The 20,622-nt window shown below is 36.8% G+C and overlaps 3 protein-coding genes across 4 annotated transcripts; 1 reads left to right on the top strand and 2 right to left on the bottom strand.

The window, feature by feature from the left end:
- Positions 1–1,821: 1,821 nt before the first annotated feature.
- LOC141600314 (putative glycosyltransferase At5g03795) lies at positions 1,822–7,579 on the bottom strand. Of its 2 annotated transcripts, XM_074420527.1 has the most exons (5): positions 7,046–7,579; positions 3,667–3,687; positions 3,221–3,486; positions 2,784–3,132; positions 1,822–2,616 (listed from the first exon to the last, which is right to left on the bottom strand). In XM_074420527.1, the coding sequence occupies exons 1-5, from the start codon at positions 7,331–7,333 to the stop codon at positions 1,942–1,944; spliced, it is 1,599 nt and encodes a 532-aa protein (XP_074276628.1). In that variant the 5' UTR covers positions 7,334–7,579; the 3' UTR covers positions 1,822–1,941. The 2 variants fall into 2 exon arrangements, with proteins under 2 accessions (XP_074276628.1, XP_074276636.1); XM_074420535.1 differs by lacking the exon at positions 3,667–3,687 and having other exon boundaries at positions 7,046–7,578.
- A 3,512-nt stretch (positions 7,580–11,091) lies between these two features.
- LOC141600305 (pentatricopeptide repeat-containing protein At5g03800) lies at positions 11,092–14,152 on the top strand. Its single transcript, XM_074420515.1, has one exon. It carries the CDS (start codon positions 11,219–11,221, stop codon positions 13,895–13,897), a length of 2,679 nt encoding a protein of 892 aa, XP_074276616.1. The 5' UTR covers positions 11,092–11,218; the 3' UTR covers positions 13,898–14,152.
- Positions 14,153–14,802: 650 nt separating this feature from the next.
- On the bottom strand, positions 14,803–20,316 carry LOC141600300 (threonine dehydratase 1 biosynthetic, chloroplastic). Its single transcript, XM_074420503.1, has 9 exons — positions 19,796–20,316; positions 18,283–18,462; positions 17,903–18,175; positions 17,251–17,457; positions 16,564–16,812; positions 16,380–16,453; positions 15,665–15,782; positions 15,429–15,563; positions 14,803–15,242 (listed from the first exon to the last, which is right to left on the bottom strand). Exons 1-9 carry the CDS (start codon positions 20,204–20,206, stop codon positions 15,102–15,104), a joined length of 1,788 nt encoding a protein of 595 aa, XP_074276604.1. The 5' UTR covers positions 20,207–20,316; the 3' UTR covers positions 14,803–15,101.
- Between the last annotated feature and the right edge of the window lie 306 nt (positions 20,317–20,622).

Raw genomic sequence — 20,622 nt, 5'->3', positions numbered from 1 at the left:
ACTTGCTTACTCAAATAAAACATCAAGTTTTCAAAAAGTATAGTTTCAAGTTGTGAACTTGATCAAATAGAGTTTTAAACTTATAACCTATAATTTTATGCTCATAACTTGGAGCTAGAAGGATTAAACAGAAAATATAATTTTGAAGTTAAAAGTGCAAGTTCATGACTTAAAAAGGATGGACATCAACTTAATAAACAAAATTACTGGTAATGTAATTAAAAGTAATACTCTGTTTCAAGTTGTGAACTTGATCAAATAGAGTTTTAAACTTATAGCCAATATGGGGCTCGAACCCACATCTTGTGTATTCCACACGCTCTTCCGTTTGAGCTAATCGGCTTCTAGTGAAAGTATGCATTAGTACTCACTAATTTGTTGTATCGTTTATGTATCAATTCAAGATATAATCAAAACACCTATTAACCATTGAAAATGTGTATTTGAAAGAAAAGAAACAAGAATCAAGCATGTACAAATACCTTTAAGAGTGTCAAAAAAATAATGACAACCTAGCTTTAACTAAAACACATCAACCAGCATCAAAACTCGGGAAACAATCCTAAAGACCTCCACTTATGTTTGAATTCTTCTCAACTTTTACACATGTGAAATTGAAAATCACCATTAGATTCAATAGATTGCGACAACACAAGTTATATTGCGGAACATTAATCTGAGACACAAATATCAAATTTCATACACAACAATGAAATAAATTGAAGTAATTATATTCAATTCAAAATCGACGAAACTAACCTTTTTGAAGTTTATCTCATTGAGTTTTTGGTAGTTGGAAATATTGTGGATTATTAAGGCATAGAAAATGCCAGCTCTTTTGAATTGGAATGAAGATGATAGATGGGGAGGAAGCATTGATGAAATGAAAAGCATAAACCTAGGGAACATATAACCGACATTACAATTCATGGACTATACAACCAGATGTATATGTTGTACGGTGTAGAACCTGAGCTTTGTGTCAAAGTATCCGAGCTTTATATTAAAGAATATGAGCTTTATTAGAAATTATTGAGTTCATTCATTTACACATTAAAAACATGAAATTTAAATTATTTCGGAAAAAAAACACGTAGTTCGGGTTTTATATCTTGGTTGTCTACGCTTATAGATAACTGTTGGATGTATAATCCTAAACACCGCTGTTTCTTTTCATTTTTCAAATAATCAGGAAAAGTATTAAGAATTGGGCTTGTATATTATGGTTGGGCTGGTCTTATATGATAAGACCGTCCTTCCTAACAATTTGTGTTTGGCTTAATAGGTCATTTTGGGTTAAACAGATGGGATTGAATGTTAAATGGGCTAAGTATGATAAAATTGAGTTATTTAATTATAAATGGGTTAAATAAGTTGGGTTGGAATGGATTGGGTTGGGTTATCACTTTATAAGCAAGTTAAATAGATATGTATTACTCGTTTAAGTAAATGGGCTGGTTTAGGCCAGGGATGAAAGGTAGATGACCCATTTATATGTGGCATGAACGAACCCGACACAACATGACCCGACCCATTTACAAAGTCTAACTCCATCTGTGTGTTTTTCCTAACTTTTGTGTTATATGTACTCGTGACAATTGAAATCATTTTTAGTTCAAATTGTATTCCAAAGGCATTCGTGCTATTTTAGATCAATCGTTAATTCTTCATCTTGTTCTGTTCAGAGTACATGTTGAACTATATACTGTATTAGTTATTCCAACAATCACACAAAAAAATGCTAATACTAATGCGGCATAGGAAAATCTGCGTCTATTTATGTAAAACCGTCTTGACACATTTATAAACTACAGTACTAAATTGAGCAAAGGGATAAACATTATTGTCAATTTTAATTAATCAGGTCGAGCGATAGCGGGTCCCTAAGCTGCATTGTTATACAGTAATGAAATAATGTGAAATGAAGAAGAAAAACTTTAGTTACATATTTTGATGATTATTAACATCGATATTTAATCTGCGAAGCCAAACCGAATGAAGTATCATGTGAAAAAAATCAAAACGTTTGGGAGGAGAATTCACTTCAAAGTGCTTTCTAACTTGAATTACCCTTCTATACATCCTCAAGTATTGTGTCGTCGAAATGCTAGATAAGATGGTCTTTAACTTCGGTATATCTTTGACCGAGACTTGGACTGAGAACGACTTCCAATTAAGCACATCGCTAAATGGGGCAACGTAGTGATCCGAGATGAGAACCGGCACACACCCCGTGTAGATAGCCTCGACCACTCGAGGACTTGCAACCTCGTACCCACTAGGACAAATGCAAAATTTGCTATTCCTTAGCATGTTATAGTAAGAAACTCCCTTGGGAAGGTATCTGTAGATTCTCAAGTCGTTGTCCTTGTTTTCCCAATGCTCGAAGAGGATGGGCCTAATTGGGCCGTGAAGCCCACCAGCAAAGAACCCAAGATTGGAACGTCGAGAAGGTGATGGACCACCAATAAAGCCGTGAATTGAGCCGGTTTGGAGGTTGATCTCAGGGAATGAGACATCTTTCTCTGGTCTAAATCCTTCGGATGTGTTCGCATTGCATAATACTCTGATAGAGTTTTTGCTTAAGTGAGGATCCGAAAAGGATGCTTCAGGACCCTACAAAATCAATAATTCAGCCGATTTTCAATTTTAACCAAGATCGAAAAAAATAATAATTTAATGATCAATATTCATATCGGCGTGCAAGTAGCATGTCATACGGGCTGGTTTAAGAAAACCCGATCACACGAATAAAATTATACTCTAATAAATCAAAGGCATACCCAATCATGGCAAGAGAGCATAAAATGATCAGCGGCTAGGCTGCGATTCCAGTACGGATATTTGCTGGAAATGATGCTAATATAATCTCTGACGGTGTGCTTTATAGTACCAAAGTCGTGAGAGTCCCGAACATAGACAAATTGAACCATCATTGCTACACTGAAGGGCATGAAGAAAACATGAGCCTTCTCTGGGTTTCTGGTTCGAAATCGATCATTGATTTCCATTTGATGTATGAAGTTGCCCTCGGTGGAATATATGCTCTTACAAGGACCATTATGGAACACGGGGGGTTCCCCTTCTTCGTAAACATACACCTTAAGTCTTTTCTCCATTTCCAAGTAGCTCCTATATATATCACCATAGTATCATAACCATATCCCATAAATACAATGTATATACAAATACGCGGATAAATGAAGATAGAACATTGTACCTATGAAAGGCATTGGCATTCCAATACATTGGACCAGCCGGATTAAAGTCAGGGTCGCGTGTTTGATTCTTATTATATGTGGCATCCTTAATAGCTGACCGAGCCCTTTGAAGTCCAGCTTCAAGCCTATCCAAATTTGTCGTGCTCTTCTCTAGCTTCACCTTTCGTTCAGTAAGAACATGAGTTCCATTTAAGATGATTGGTGACTTATCGTAAGACGTTGGAGCTATGTCCACCGATGATGATGATGATGAATTATCTACAATCTGTTGACTTTTAGATGGTTAGTTTGATATATACACAAGCATTACAAATTAATCATTCAATCAAAGTGAAACTAGAAGAACAAAAAAAATCTTAAAGGACACCAAAGCCAGTTCTATCCAATTTAACACAAGCATGGGAGGTGCACCGCGTCATTGTACTTCATAACGATAATCTCACACCTTTTTTATTTTCTTTATATCCTGTTTCACAAAAATTAAACATCTCTTATATAGTTGTAGTTTTCTCATTGATTAAGGTGTACGATAATGTGATACACCCGCCTGACCGGCTTTACTTAAGAAATATTCTTATACACGAATTCAATATAAAGTGTTGTCCCATTTCTCTCATCCGTCAAGGTAATGGCTGATGACCAACGTACATATTTATAACTCCCTTTTATTCCCTCAAATGGTTCCATCTTTTGGGGAGTAAGACAAACCATCTAGGTGATTATTCCATACTCTACGATGTACACGTGGGAAATCAATTAGACTATTTAGCTTGTCAAAAAAGGTGGCGGGCGACGAAAGAAAGTTTGTAGAATTTACGTTATGTATTGATTTAGGAAAGCCAGTTTATAATGCATTCGTTACCTTTCAATTTTCATATCGAAAATACTATTACCTTCTTAACTGATTACATGTCTAGTTTCTCCATGGCGTTTAATTGTCCCTTTGATTCTTATTGAAAGGTAACGGATGCATATGAAAGTACTCAAAGTAGTATTGTATTTACGTTTTAGAATATCTAATCCTTGGCTCCTTGCATAAGAACGAAGATACTGAAAATCACTGTCTTTCAAACTCACAAAGTCATCGGTCTCATGAAAGCGGTAGTGACTTAAACATTAGTTCACGGAAAACAAAAAATACTCCGTATATATTTAGACTAAAACAATAGAAACAGCATTAGAGGATTCAGAATTCAGAAATGTATCTAATGTCGGAATCACTGAAAAAGATAGATTTCAATAATGAGTCGGGTTCGATTAGATCATGTGAATTTCCAAATAAATCAACTCTAAGAAACAGACTGGAAAGCATAATTGTATATGATATAAAACCAATAAAGGTATAAAAGAAACAGAAGTATAACATATTTATTGCAATAAAGGACAGCATTAAAACTTGTATTACTAAGAATGACGAACTTTATTTCTCTGCAAATTCTATTCTCCATTTCTCCCTAAACAAGGTAAGCATATTCAAAGCCTCACTCACCTTTAATTTACCCAAATCGGTTTTTTTCTTATTAATTTTAAAAATAACCCAAATCAGGTTTCTAAACGCATATCAGTGGAGTCTGATGAATGCAATCCAATTAACATTTCCATATCCAAAGAAGTAGAAAAAAGTTGTAAAACACACGCATTATAACTGAAACCAACCAAACCTGAAAACACGCGCTTTTTTGGGAAACAATATTATCAGCGTTGCTACTTTCTGGACAATAGACGATTTTTATTATTAAAATTTAAAATTGTTTGGCTTGAAAAATTTACGTTTTTTTTAGGGCCCATACTAGGAACACAAAATAGTAATTACGCTAAAATTGACTCCATACTCTATCAATTCTGGGTACGCCACTGGGTACAGAACAAGGATTTGAATTTAGAAACGGAAAAAAATTCGGGTTGTACTAGAGTAAACCGGGTAAAGACTGAAAAGTTCCATAAATGTCCAAAAGTTTCATTATTTAGAGAGATAATGACCCTCTTAAGTCCGATCCTATCCCTCGTTGTCCCACCGGTTTGTGGCTAAGTTTTTCGGACGACCTTCTTATTACTCCACCGAGTCCACTACTCACTAGTCACTAAGTCAATAGTCACTATTCTAATCCCTTGAAATAGTAATCATGCATTCTACTTAGTATACCATATCATGGTACACTCACAAAGTCACATCCACACCACACTAATGAGATGATTGGACAACAGTTTCCATTAATAAGAGAAACCTAAGTGGAAAAAAAAAGGACTATTTCTCAATAAATTAGGGTGCATGTTTGAAAACATGATACACCCATAATACATAGACGGAGTATCATTTATACCGTGTAAAAGGGAAAATAAGACCACGAACCGTATTTTATCTAATAGTAGTACGGAGTACTATAGAGCAATTGGGACAATCTCCCTTTCTTAAAAGAAATGGATGGTTTCAAACGGTCTAGATTTGATCTAAGAGCATCTCCAATGGTTACATAAAAGGACTTGCTTACAAATAAAAAAGATTTTAAGCTACTTGCTTAACCATTGGAGCACTCCTCATCAACTAGCTTAAATTGAGCTAGTAGCTCAAATGGTCCTACAAGAGAAAAATGTAACCAATAGAAAAATAGAGGGTGTGTTAAGTGGGTTCAATTAAGCTATTAGTAAATTAGTTTAACCATTGGAGCAAATTGTAGCTTAAAATTGTTGTGGCTTAAAAAGTTGATGTGGCAAAGGTAAGCTAGTAGCAACTAGCTTACCATTGTGGATGCTCTTACCATTGGAGATGCTCTAACGGTCCAACATTTTTCATCATGAAAATATAGAGAGAAGAAAATTGGACAGAAAAAAATAATACTCCCTTTGTTATTTTTTTATTACGTCGTTTTAGAAGACTGTACATGAACTATGAAAATGTTGGAAATTCTTGTTGTAATAGCTATAATGTATTAAATGATTTTTGAAAATAATGTTGGAAATTCTTGTTGTAATAGCTATTAGCTATTCTATGTAATAAAGAATGTAAACATTTCCACCAATTCTATAGCTTAAAGTTCCTTTCTTCCTAATTAATGGTGTTGATCAGAAAAATGTAGCGAATATATAATAAGGAGTACATGGGAAAACTATAAAACGACATATAAAAACAGTTTTTTGATTTTTTCTAAAACGACTTATAATACGAAATGAAGGGACTATAAAACCATCTAGTGAGAGGGAAATGACATTCTTTTAGGAAATGAAGAAGATACTTTTATACCGAGAAAAAACATTATTTAGACATGCAACCTATATATATGTTACAACTTACACGGGGACACCGGTATCTCTACCTCTAGACCAAGAACCCATTGATTCGATCTTATGTTAAATTCAAGAACGGGCCTGGGTCACACCCAAACGGAGGAGGCTATTGACTTAGTGACTACTCAAAATAATTAGTTTGATTAATAAACTAACAAAAAATATTTTCAGCTGCGAATCTAGCTAATGAACTACTCCAAATTTTATAATTTTCCTCGGAATACTTCAGAACATATATGTTAAACTAAAGTATAAACTTCACCGTTAACTCGAAATTAAACAGTTAATGGGATGAAATTAATTGACATCGACATAAATTTTAAAAACTCACCCATGTATTGTAACTTGCAACCGTCTTAATGGGATGAAATTAATTGACATATGTTAAAATGGACCGTTTCACGGTGTAAGACGGTCTTAATCTATAATTTGTGAACTTAACAATTTGTAACAGTCTCACCAATAAGTTATTGAACAAATTTACATGCATGCAAGATGGTAAATTCAACAAATAATTTTAAAAAAATGAAGAAAAATCTCACCGGTAATGGATGAATAGTAGTGTTCTTACTCAAGGTATCTTTTACAGCCACATCACCGATAATTCCACCGTTATTCGACTTCAATTCCACAGTTAAATCTTGAGAATCTTGATGATTTTGTTCAAATTTTGCATGAAAACCAACAGAATTTTGCACAAACTTGGAATTATTCGGCGAAACAAAGAACCAAGAAACAAACCCATATACAAGAATCAACGATACCAAGAAAAAAATTATAAACTTGACTAAATTTGAAGAATAACCCATTTTTATGTCCTCAAAACCCATGAAAAAAATTATGAAAATAAAATAAAATTTGTTATTTTTGTGAGGAAATTGATTACTGGGTTATTTCATGTTTGATAATCATATGAATTTTGTTTTTTTGAAAGTTGGGTTTTTGCTGAAATGAAGGGGTTTTTTTGGTTTAATTTGTCTGAAAAGAAGTAGTAAGAATTGTAAGGGAATTAATTGGGTGAAGAGTTAGTGAGAAGGAAGATTAACATTTGGTGATAAATGGTTGCATCACATAGCCAGACGTCTCCTTCTTTCTGCTACCTTCATGCATAAAGCACAAAAAGGAAAAAAAAAAAAAATTATATACCACGGAGCTGTTGTATGGTTCGACCACATAAAAAACGATCATTTTATATAAAAAAAACGACCATTTAATGTTAAAATGTCCAATTTTTATTATTATTAAGTGATCGCTTTTTAAATATAAAATAGTCATAATTTATTATAAAATGATAACTTTTTATTTATCGTATTATATGAGCATTGCACCAAATAAGTCAATAACTATAGACAAATGAATGTTTTTGGGTGTGTTACGACCTACAAAGTTCAGTTATGCTTGGAATTAGTATTTAGTAGTGATTTATTGCATGGTAATGTACATTTGGACTTAATGTCGATAGCTTGGCTTATTACTGATTTCCGCTACCATTAAACTCCAATTAGTGCAAGATTTTGTAGTTGTTACGAGTACTTAATTACTTAAACATGGTCTTCATTTGTAATTCATAATTGTGAGAGTTTATTTGACTACCACCACGGTTTTTATTCCCATAGTTCAAATTTTAAAACATTTTTAATTATGTATTAAAAAATGCTATGTATATATATGAAATTCATGACCATTATTATAAGGAGTGTATGTGTTGATGATTATTATTGCCTAAGTAATTGTACATATATGTAGTGACTACGAGAGAAGATATATTAGGCTATACAAATAAAATTACCAACAATAATGCTACAATTAAGGCTAAAATAAGCTAGTATCAGTCAATAACGTAGCTACCTTAGGGCTAGATTGGGCCCTGACCCGGATAGCTATATAACTATTTTGAGGAACTTGTTATATGACTAATAGTTGCATTAGGGTAGTGGTGAAGACGGTGAAGTTCTTACCCCTACTAGCTATTTTTACAGGGTTCACGTCTACTAGTAAGCAACCTCATTTTCCTTTTTGTTATCTTTTTATCCAACTTTTAGTTGAATATTTTAAAATGATGACAGAGAAATATTTTATCAATCTAATGCTAGCTCTTTTATTATATGTGTAATTTTTTTGGTTGGCAAAATTAATATATAATGTCCTGCTTAAAAAACCTATATGTAATTAAACAGCCGATAACAAACTTTTGGAGAAAATTTTAAAATTTGGCTCCACTTATAATTTTATTCCGACTTCATCCTTGGGACTGTGAGTAATTGGCTATAATAATTACCAATAAGTGGAGAATAATTAGATAGTATGATTTTGCTAGATTATAGACTTATTGGGATTAATTGAATTCTGAAATTCATCTTGAATATTTTTAACACGCCCCCACAAGTTAGACTATCGTAAGAGGAGACTAATCTTGAGTCGTAATTAATATGACAGTGAGATTTGTGTAATGGTTTGGCTGATTCATCGGCTAACTGATCTTTGTTGGCGATGTGTTGAACACGACTGATGCGAAATAAAAGATAGAGAGTTAGGTGCTTCATTCTTGAGTAGAATACTGGATTGACAGAGTAGTGAGTAAATTGAGAAATTGTCACAGTATATGACAGATGGTTTGGGTGGTGGGGATGTCGAGTTCACTGCCTATTCTTCAATATCTTGAGCAAGACATAACAACATTATCAATCCAATTAGTCATTTCAAGTTTTTTTTTTTGGGTTAACTAGAGTTATGTTTTGTTGGATTATTTTTGGATCGGGTGGTTTAGCATTGAGTCATTTCCGAATTGGTCAATTAATTACGAGTCAACAAAGATCGAATCTTGTTCAAGTTGGGTCGAGTTAATTTGGGTTTAGGTCACATTCGAATATTGTAATTCGGGTATTGTGAGCCTCGGGTCGGTAAGGACATGCGGTGGGTCGGGCCGGTGCTGGCTGGACTGGCAGTTTATGGCCCAAGCCCAACACTAAATAGGGGCAGGCTGGGTTGGGTCGGGCTGGGTTTCATATTCTCTGGCCCGGGCTTGGCCCATATAGTGTTTTTTTTTAATATTACCGGGCCAAGTCGGGCTGGGCCAAAAATCTTTGGGCAGAGGTCAGGCCCAGGTGAAGAGGCGGGTTGGGCTGGGCTGACACACATGTTGACCAGGCTGGAAATTAACGGCCCATGAGTACGGGCTGGGCCGAGCTGGCTCGCACCATTTAACACCCCTACGGGTCGCGTTGATTTTGTGGGCCTAATACTACAACAACAACAACAACAATAACAACATCAGAGCCTTAATCCCAAAATGATTTGGGGTCGGCTGACATGAATCATCTTTTCGAACCGTCCATGGGTGAACGCACGCCTCAAAATGCGAATAAAAAAAAGGGAAGATGAAAAACAAAGGAAGAACGAAAATGTAACGGAAAGTCAAGGTGAACTTAGGGGTTTTAAAATCGAATTCTGTCTTTCTTTTATAAAAATTTAAAATTTAAATCGAGAGAAAAGATTAAAACGATTTTTAAAAACCGAAACAGAGTTAAGGATCCGGAATGAACCAGGTAAGATCTATAAGAAAGTGGTCGGTGAAAAAGTGTAATAAAGAGGAGAAAAGTAAATAAATTAATTTCTTTAAATTAAATAAAAAAACACTAAATCTGTCAAAAAAACATCAAATACTAAAAATCCACATGTATCCTTTCCCTCCATTGTGCCCTCTCCCGTCATCATACTCTCCTCAAGCCCCATAACTCTCATATCGTGCTCTATCACTCTCAACCATGTCTGTCTCGGTCTTCCTCTGCCTCTAGGGACCTTTTCTTTTCTCCAAGTCTCCCGCCCGCCTCCTAACCAAAAGTGCCCATAGATCTCCTTCTCACATGGCCAAACCATCTTAGTCGGTTTTCCATCATCTTGTCCTCTATTGGCGCCACTTTTACCTTTTCCCTAATCACCTCATTCCTTAACCGATCTTTCCTTGTATGTCCGCACATCCACCTCAACATGCGCATCTCCGCCACACTCATCTTTTGAATGTGACAATGCTTCACGCCCAACACTGAGTCGTAAAGTAGGGAAAGGGTGCCTAATTGCCGTGCAATAAAATTTTTCCTTAAATCTTTGGAGCATATCTTTATCGCATAGAAACCCTGAAGCACTCTTCCATTTCAACCATCCCGCCTTAATTCTGTGAGCCACATCTCCGTCTAACTCCCCATCTTTTTGAATAATAGATCCTAAATATCTGAAGAAATCCGAACCCTCAACAACATTCCCATCGAAAATAATACTCCCTGCCTCTGTCAATCTCAACCCCGCCACCTTAGTGAACTGACACCTTAAATACTCGCCTTACTCTCGCCGAGCTCGAACCCACGAGTCTCTAAAGTCCGCTCCACAATTCCAACTTTCTCTCCACCCCCTCTTTTGTCTCATCAATCAGCACAATATCATCAGCAAACATCATACACCAAGGAATGTCGTCCTGGATATCCCTTGTCAACTCATCCCTGTCAACTTTCCCCATCTTTTCGTGGGCCTAATACTAGTAAAACAAAATCTCTCTTTGAATTTTGATTTTTCAATTTTCGTAGGAGTTACCCTTTGTTTATACGAGTAGAAGACAATACATGAACACTAGCATTTTTATCCGATAACACAGAAAACACTTTGTTAACACACACATACATGGTTATACACATCCAAGTAAAAGGATATGGTTCCCGCCATTAATGGCATCAACCTCAACCTTCCATCTTCACTCTCTTCTTCCCCTTCAACCTCTTCACTTCCCTTCAAAACACCCTCTTTCTCCCTCACATTTCCTCCCCAAAATCCGCAAATTGCATAAATTCAACCCTAAACCCTCATTATCTTCTTCATCTTCTGCACAATTTGTACCAACCCATCAAATTTCTTCCCATAATGAACAAACCCTTTTGCCCTTTTCATCAGAAGATGCCCAGATTTTGTACAATAAGTGTTTTGAATTGCTTAGGTTATCGACCCGATACTGCGATGTTGAGCTTGCTAGAGCTGTTCATTCCTTAATTTTGAAGTTAGATGAGGATAATTACTTATATAATTCGTTAATTTCTGTTTATATTAATCTGGGTTTATTATCTGATGCTTATATTGTGTTTACTAGAATGTCATTTCCTGATGTTGTTTCTTATACTACTGTTATTAGTGGTTTGGGTAAATTTGGGTATGAATTTGATGCTATTGAGTTGTTTTTTAGGATGAGGGATAGAGGAATTGAGCCAAATGAGGTTACTTTCGTCGCGTTTTTAGCCGCTTGTAGTCGGATTTATGGGTTACATTTAGGGTTTCAGGTTCATGGGTTGGTTGTTAAATTGGGGTTTGTATTGTGTACTTATGTTGCTAATGCTCTCATGAGTTTGTATTGTAAAAGCGGGTGTTTGGATGATGCACTCCAGCTGTTTGATGAAATGGGTGAAAGAGATATTTCGTCATGGAATACTGTTATTTCTGGTACTGTGGGTGAATTGATGTATGATAGAGCGTTTGAGTTGTTTCGTGATGTTTCTAGAAGTGATGGGTTTAGAGTGGATCATTTTACACTTTCGAATCTTATAAGTGCTTGTAGTGAGTCTTCGGCTGGAGTCTTGGGGCGGGAGATACATGCTCATGTACTTAAGTTTGGGTTCGACAATCAATTGAGTGTAAGTAATGCGCTTATTGCGTTTTACACCAAGTGTGGAAGTGCAAAGGATGTTGCGGCTGTATTTGAGAGAATGCCTATAAAAAATGTCATTTCTTGGACGGGTGTTGTCACTGCTTACATGGAGTTCGGGATGGTTGGCACAGCTATGGATATGTTTGCTAAGATGCCTGAGAGAAATGCCGTCTCTTTTAATGCTGTTTTAGCAGGGCTTTGTAAGAATGGTGAAGGTTTAGAAGCTTTGTCTCTGTTTGATAGAATGGTGAACGATCGTGTTGAACTAACAGAGCAAACAGTAATAAGTGTCGTAAAGGCTTGCAGCCTGCTTGGAGTAAAGAACATTAGCGAGCAACTACATTGTTTTGTTATGAAATTTGGCATCAAATCAAATGCTCGTATTGAAGCAGCACTAATAGACATGTGCACAAGGTGTGGCAGAATGGCAGATGCTCAGCAGCTGTTTGACCAAAGCCTGTTTAACCAAACTAAGTCAATCAACTGGACATCTCTGATATGTGGGTATGCTCGAAATGCACAACCAGAGGAAGCAATAGCGATGTTTCAGTGGGGCCTATCAGAAGCCACCCTGGTAGTTGATGAAGTGGAATTGACAGCTGTGCTTGGTATATGTGGCACATTGGGATTATATGAGTTCGGACAGGAAATCCATAGCTATACTGTCAAAAAAGGATTTTTCCGTGATGTTGGGGTGGGAAACGCTCTCATTAGCGTGTACGCGAAGTGTGGTTACATGGAAGAATCTAGGAAACTTTTTGAGTCGTTGCCTACTCATGATGTAGTATCATGGAATTGTTTGATTGCTGGTTATCTTCTTCAAAGGCAGGGCGATGAAGGGTTGGCTGTTTGGTCTAGGATGAAGAAGGCATTGATACGTCCAGACTCTATTACCTTTACTCTGGTTATTTCGTCTTACAGGTATACTACGTCTAGCATGCTTGATGATTGTCGGAAACTATTTTTCTCGATGAAGAGCATGTATGATGTCGAACCAACTTCAGATAATTATGCCTCCTATGTTAGCGTTTTGGGTGATTGGGGCTTCCATGAGGAGGCAGAAGAGATAATAGCTAAGATGCCTTGTGAGCCTAAGGCCTCAGTTTGGCGAGCTTTACTTCATAGCTGTCAAGTTCATTCGGACTCCATTGTTGGGCAAAGAATAGCAAAGCGCATTCTAGCTATTAAACCTCAAGATGCTTCGACATACATTCTCATATCAAACTTGCTCTCAGCTTCTGGTAGGTGGCATTGCGCTGAAACGATTAGAGAAGAAATGACGAGAAAAGGGATTCAGAAACATCCAGCTCGTAGCTGGATAGTTCATCAAAGCACGGTTCACTCTTTTTATACAAGAGATAGATCACACTACGAATCAAAAGACATCTGTAGAGGATTAGAAATACTGATACTGGAGTGCCTCAAAGTTGGCTATGTCCCAGACACAAGCTTTGTCCTGCATGAAATAGAGGAGCAGCAAAAGACGGGCTTTTTATATTATCATAGCGCGAAACTAGCAGTGACATACGGCCTTTTGACGACAAAGCCTGGAAAACCTATTAGAGTTACAAAGAACGTTCTCTTATGTGGGGATTGCCATAATTTCTTAAAACATGTATCGAAAATCACTGAAAGAGAGATCTGCCTAAGAGATACCTCTGGATTTCATTATTTCTCTCATGGGACTTGCTCGTGTAATGATCACTGGTAGTTCCTTTAGGAGTTTTGAATACAGTTCAGCTGTAGCGGCATGGTGGATGATGATTGCCAGTCCAAAGCCCATGTCTGTTGTATTTACGAAATGAGTGTGATAAATGTGAATACTAGCTGGGTTAGGTTATGAAGTACTGCAACAAAGAGTTAAGATTTTGAGGTAAATACTAGGCAGTGGTTTACAAAATTTTGTTAATATGTATGACTCGGATTTGTTTGAAATCTGGTTAGTATATGCTATCCCCTTTAAGCATTTCTGGCTTTTGTTCGTGATCAAGCAGGCCGACACAGGTAACCTCAGTCCAAACTTTAATATTTTTTTTTTCGCGTTATGATAATTCTAAAAATGTAGATGCTGCATAGCTTCTGGTTTATATCAGCTTTTCATTCCACATTTAAAGGATCATTAGTCACTTGCTAGAACATTTCTTAGTTTCGAGTATTGCTGCCCAAGTTAAAATATAGCAGGAGAGAATCGCTGCATGACTTGACCTATAGTTGTATTCTTCTAACACAGTAGACTGTTTTGTAATGTTAACTTATTCCAAAGATCAAGTCTTGGAATCAATTTGGGTAAAATGGATGTGTACTTGAAACATGGCGGTTTCAGAGAGTTAGTTCCTCCTTCCTCGCCATTGAAGAGAGCCTTTATCTGTCGACTTAACACTGAAAGTTGCATGCTTCTTGACCTTATCAAGCTAGACGTCTTTGTTTTTTGCGCTTTTGGAAGGGAGTATAACTAACAACATTACAACACTACCCTAATACCTCAAGAGCGAGCTTCTGTAAATTGTGTGATTCTGTTTTAGAGTAAGGGGAAATTTTAACAATTTTATGAACGCCGTAAAGATGGACTGCATTTCGCATTGTGATCATTATTACAGAGCAGAAAAACATACAATATGATGCAGAAAAACATACAATATTACATTTGCCTCAACAATATTCAACAAAATTGATGAGCAATTACAGATACACTGATACAAGTTGGAACCACAAATTCAAAGGCATGACAGTAGAGCCAAGAGAATTTGCAGTGAACACATACACATTAAAACGCCAAAATCACCAATGCTACAAAAAGACCAGTGACAACAATGGCTCAACCCTAATCATCGCAGCCGGACTTTGTCAGCAACCCATTATGATTTTATTGAAGGAGGTTGGGTTGCCTCTGAGCATCAGACGGATGCTATTAATATTTAGTGCATCAGTACTTGGTAGACTTCGCTATCGTCCTCTATTGCATAAAGATATCCAAGGTTGTCAGCAAGCTTTTGAAATTCAACGATTTCAGACAACGCTACTTGGATTCCGACTAATACATTAGCCCCAGCTTCACCCTGAAATAATTGCACCATACACCAATTGGAATTCTGAGGTATGAAGGACTTTGTTCTGCAAACTTTGAATGCTATAGATACAAGTAGGGTTTGAATCTAGATTGAAACTCAGATCGAACAAGATCCAATCCAGATTCCGCTCTTCATTATCTCAACTTGAAAGAAAAATAAAGAAATAAAGCTAACCTGTGCGCGGTAATGGAACAAACTAATATTCCATCGGGGGCTAAACACTTCTAAGAACTCCATCAACGCTCCAGGTCTTTCTGGGATGACAAATCTACAAAGAATCTCATTTTGTACCTCTGTTCGGCCCCCCATCTACAGCAATTACTACCAGGATAAGATTTCGGAAAAGCCAATGCTACATGACAGCTTGTAAGATTCAGAATAAAGAAACTCGATTGTTATAAAATACCTACCAAATGTCGTAAATGATCTTTAACCAAATCATTATCCGTCAAATTAATGGTTCGTAGACTTGCAGATTCCATGCGTTCCTTCATTGCTTTTAGCTCAGTAACGGTATGAAGACCAACACTGCAAAAAATAACATTCAGGGAAATGTCACAACCATAGGGCTCAAAACGTTCAAGATTAAATGCCAGAGAATTCTTCCGCAGAGAAGTTGCGCTACTGAAAGTGCCAATTTAATCAAAACAATTCCTCCTCCAGTCCCTGCACTAGACTACTGTAAGCCAAAGCCGAACTAAAGCACCATTAGCCATTGCTCTTGTTCTTAAGTATCACAACTAACTAGACTTCTGATACTAGGACAAGCCTTCTCGTTAATGCGGGTACGTTGATCTGGAAAAGTCTTTTAACAAACAAATTCATGTAAAAATTATCGGCAAAACACCGGACCTCAAATATTACTATAACTTATAAGCAATGCGTAATCATTATATTGTCGAATACTTGTTCAGTATAAGCAATACATAATTATTCGGCAATTCTTCCCACCCTGATCGGCTGATCCGTTCATTTAAGTACAGTAAACAAAATAACTAAAAGGTATTTTATCTACCTAACCCATAAGATTGCTAGAAATCAGAGGGTTAAAGCACATGTAAACAACCATGACAGCAGATACCTGGTCATAAAATAACATCAGTTTCTCAAGATGTCGAGGCTTACCTGTAAAGAACCAACGCCTCTTCTTTTGCAGATTTGTATCGATACTTAAATTCTGTTATATTCATTGGCCCCACCTGAAAAAAAAAAAAAACAAATTGTAAAAGAGATAGACTTGTACTCTTCATGATGTAAACTGACCGATAAATCAGTCGCAAATACTCAAGTTAGACATTTTGCAACATACCATCTCAGCAAACTTTTTGAAGCTGCCAGGTTTTTCAGGCATAAATGTGGCAAGTACAGCTTCACGTTGCCGACCAACATCCGCTAGTTCAGTGACTAATCTCAGCCTATCAAAGTTCATATTTGCCCCACTAGTGATAACCACCACATTCTCACCCTTTATATCATAATGTTTGCAATAAGCTTCTGCACCTGCAAGAGCAAGGGCACCTGCAGGCTCCAGTATGCTTCTTTTTTCCTCGAACATGTTCTGCACCAGAAGCACCAAGTTATCAGTCATAGCGTCTTACATTGACACAAATAATGGACCCAAAGGAAACCTGATAAAAAAAAAGATAATTATGCTGGCTAAAACGGTTTGAAAATGCAGCCACAAATAATGCACATAATGGCCAGTGAACTAACAAAAAATGTAGAACCGAAGGCTTTGCAGCTTTTGAAAGTGTTACTCTTTTGACATTGAAGAACAACTCGATGGATAGATTATGTAGACCTGCCTCACATTTTATGCGTTCACAGGGAGGAACCCCAATGGTAGATATACTTAAATTCCGTAAAATTTGTTATTTGGATGCAACGTATATTCACATTTAAGAGAACGTAAGTAGAAATAAATATCCATTTTCTATTATAGCTTATGACAAATTGCTATACAAAGAGCAAGAAACATAGACGAGTTTAAGTTCACCTTAATGGACGCACAAATGGCATCACGATTAACAAGAACTACCCCATCAATCAATTCCTTACATATGCGGAAAGTTTCTTCGCCCACCACTTTAACTGCAACACCATCAGCGAATCCTCCTACTTCATCTAACTGAATCCTCTCTCCATGGTGCAATGACAATGCCATGGCATTGGCATCGGACGGTTCTACTCCAATGACTTTGATCTGGTAAGAAAAAACAAATAGACAATGCAGGTTGTATGAGAAATCATTGCCAAGTAGGGAATACAGATAGTCACCACTCGCAACTAACCAAGTCACAATAATACACGAGAAACAGTCCATGTATCGTGATTGTTACTTTGTATGTAGTAGCAACTCATCAATACAAGAAAGAGAGAAGTACATCTCTCATTAGATGGAGAAGATCAATTTCGAAGATTACCTCAGTCTAGCATCAACCATCAATTTTACAACACCATAAAACATACAGTAAAACAACGCAATTACGTCACTACGATATACGAGTAATGAATTGTAATCTGCTGCAGCCACTATGCATAAAGCAATAAAGCATAAATAGGAAAGAACAATGAAGAATGGTTGTGAAAGTAATCAGACGTGTGTAAACTATGCAGAGCGCTTTCATAGCTAGAAAGTAGAAACGAACCTCTGGTTTAACTCTCTTCACATAAGCAGCAATACCAGCTATTAATCCACCTCCCCCAACAGGCACAAAGATTGCATGTACGGGGCAACCTTTCATCTGGCTTACAATCTCCATCCCTATTGTTCCTTGCCCCATAATCACATCAGGATGGTCAAATGGCGGAACAAATGTCCGACCCTCATCTAAGGCCCTCTTTTTAGCATAAGCTTGTGCCTCATCGTACGAGTCACCTACAAGAACCACTGTGGCGCCAAGCCTCTCTACAGACTTCCACTGTAAAATAAGAAAATTATCAGCTTGGATGACGCTATCAGGTAGGTCACATACATACGCAAATTGGAAAATTCTTCATTATATGATAAAAAAAAAAAAAAACGAACCTTGATCTCTGGTGTGGTGACAGGCATCACAATCACAGCATTACAACCAAGCTTTTTAGCCGACAAAGCCACCCCTTGGGCATGATTTCCAGCCGACGAGCAAATAACCCCCTTGTCCAATTGCTCTCTTGAAATTTTTACCATCATATTATACGCTCCTCGTAGCTTGAAAGAGAAAACCTGCATATGAGATGTGTAAGACATAAGGTTGTTTACAACTACAATTTAACAGGCCTAATGCAGGTAATGGTATGTTTCTAAAACTCCGGAAACAGTTTCAATATGAGTACAGTTGTAAACTGTGTAGCTTCCTTACACCATAGGCAGTATCCTTAAAACAATTGATATAAACACACATCGTCTCTAGTCTCCATGAAACGTAGAACAAAAAGAACGATGATTATGCTAAATGCTGAATTTATCAAAGCGAATATACTTGCTACACAAAGTATTTACACTAAAGGGTGACTTCCAAATATACTTGTTGATCTTGTTTCACAAAGTCTTGCACTTAAAAGATCAATTTATCACATTCCTTTAACTACATTGTCAAATTAGTCCCACAAAGCAACATCTTGTTACCTCTAACTTATACTCCCTATTAAAGTTCCGAAATCAAAGCAAAGGGTGTAGCTGCCTGCTGCCCTACCACTTCAAATCGAGTCAATTTACCTCAAATGTTGCCGAAAGAAACTTTATTTTCAATTCAAAATATTTTTTTTATGGATGAAATCATGAAAATGATAACGCCAACAATGAAATGTACTCTATCACTTAACATGTGACAGCATTCTATTATCATAATAACTTAATTTCTCTAAAGTACATTTTGAGTGGCATACCGTGACCACCCGAAAATAATGTCTTAAACATTAGAACCAAGCAAAAAATATCTCAGATATCATCCATGTCACTAATAAGACAAAACAATAACAATAATCATTGAAATAACATTTTTTTACCCTTGAATTCTATCAAGCAATACACACCACTCAACATCATAACATAATAATTTATTGAAATGACAATGAAAACAACAACACTCAAAACTTTAGTCCAACTTTATTTCAGCTTTCAAAAAATAATCATGGAAAATCACTAATCAATCACAAATTCTAGAATAAGTGATCGTCTAACACAATAATTACTGTTAATCAATTATTACTCTGAAATATTCCCATTTTCTATCTGAACCGCTACATTTTTACCACGTGCGTCGAAAAAGACGTAGTATATGCAGTTCGTTAAGTTCAGCAATATAATTAATGACAATCAATATGAAAGTGCACAAATTAACGTACGTGAAAAAGCGAAAGACCAAAAAGCGAAAGTGAAATGACTCAAAAAATGGAATAAAAGAAACCAGAAGAATACTCCCTCTCTGTTGGTCCAATTCACTACATTTGACGAAATATGCGAGATGGAATTTAAAAAATATAGTGAATTGGACCGAACAAATTGAGAAATTACGTGAGACAACACTCACAACCGATTTAAATTGAATGGCGCTCACCGGCTGTAGATCTTCTCTCTTAAGCCAAAACCGAGAACCCAACCTATCAGAAAGCTTCTCAGCCAGCTGCAATGGCGACTCAACAGCGACATCATACACCTTGGACGACAGAATGTTCGTCAAATACTCCATGGCCGAAACGACGTCGTCCCCAACCAACTCGGACCGGTCAGGGACAGCGCCGACGAACCCGCTCTCGTAACGTAAAGAATCGGCTGAGACTCTTGGTAAGATGACAGGCAAGGGAGTGGTCTGCGGTTTTGAAGGAGATACGATGACGGCGGCGGCATTGACTCGGAGACGGCGGTGGATGCAGCGGAGAGAGAAGGTTTGCCGCTGCGTGAGGACACCGGTGGGGTCTATAACGGCTGTGGCGGCGGCGGCGGGGTGGAGGAGAGAAAAAGTAGACATAGTAGAGTGTTGAGTAGTGACAGGTGATTGATTATATTTGGGTTGGTGAATTTGTGGAGCTACGTCTTTTGTACGGGTGTGTGTGACACTGTGACTGTGTGTTATTGTTATGTTTTGTTTGTGTCTTTGTTACGGAGTCTTTTATAAGATCGTTGTAGGTCGGTATGGTAAAGACTAAAGAGTCGCCTTTTTATTTTTTACTTTAATAAATCGGTTTTTTTAACCTATGTGTACTAGGTATAGGATAAGAATTCAAAAAAAGGAAATAATTAAATGTGTTTATTGTAAATACAAGTAAAAGTGATGAGATTTCCCATAAAATAGCATTTAATTCTTTCCTATTTTGGTTTCGGTTAGAAAAACCCTAAATAAAATACTAGTTTAGTTCCCGTGCAATGTAAGCACGGTATATATAG

The sequence above is a fragment of the Silene latifolia genome, chromosome 1, assembly GCF_048544455.1.
Source record: "Silene latifolia isolate original U9 population chromosome 1, ASM4854445v1, whole genome shotgun sequence".
Classification (NCBI taxonomy): domain Eukaryota; kingdom Viridiplantae; phylum Streptophyta; class Magnoliopsida; order Caryophyllales; family Caryophyllaceae; genus Silene; species Silene latifolia.
This window is presented reverse-complemented; position numbering and strand designations above follow the sequence as displayed.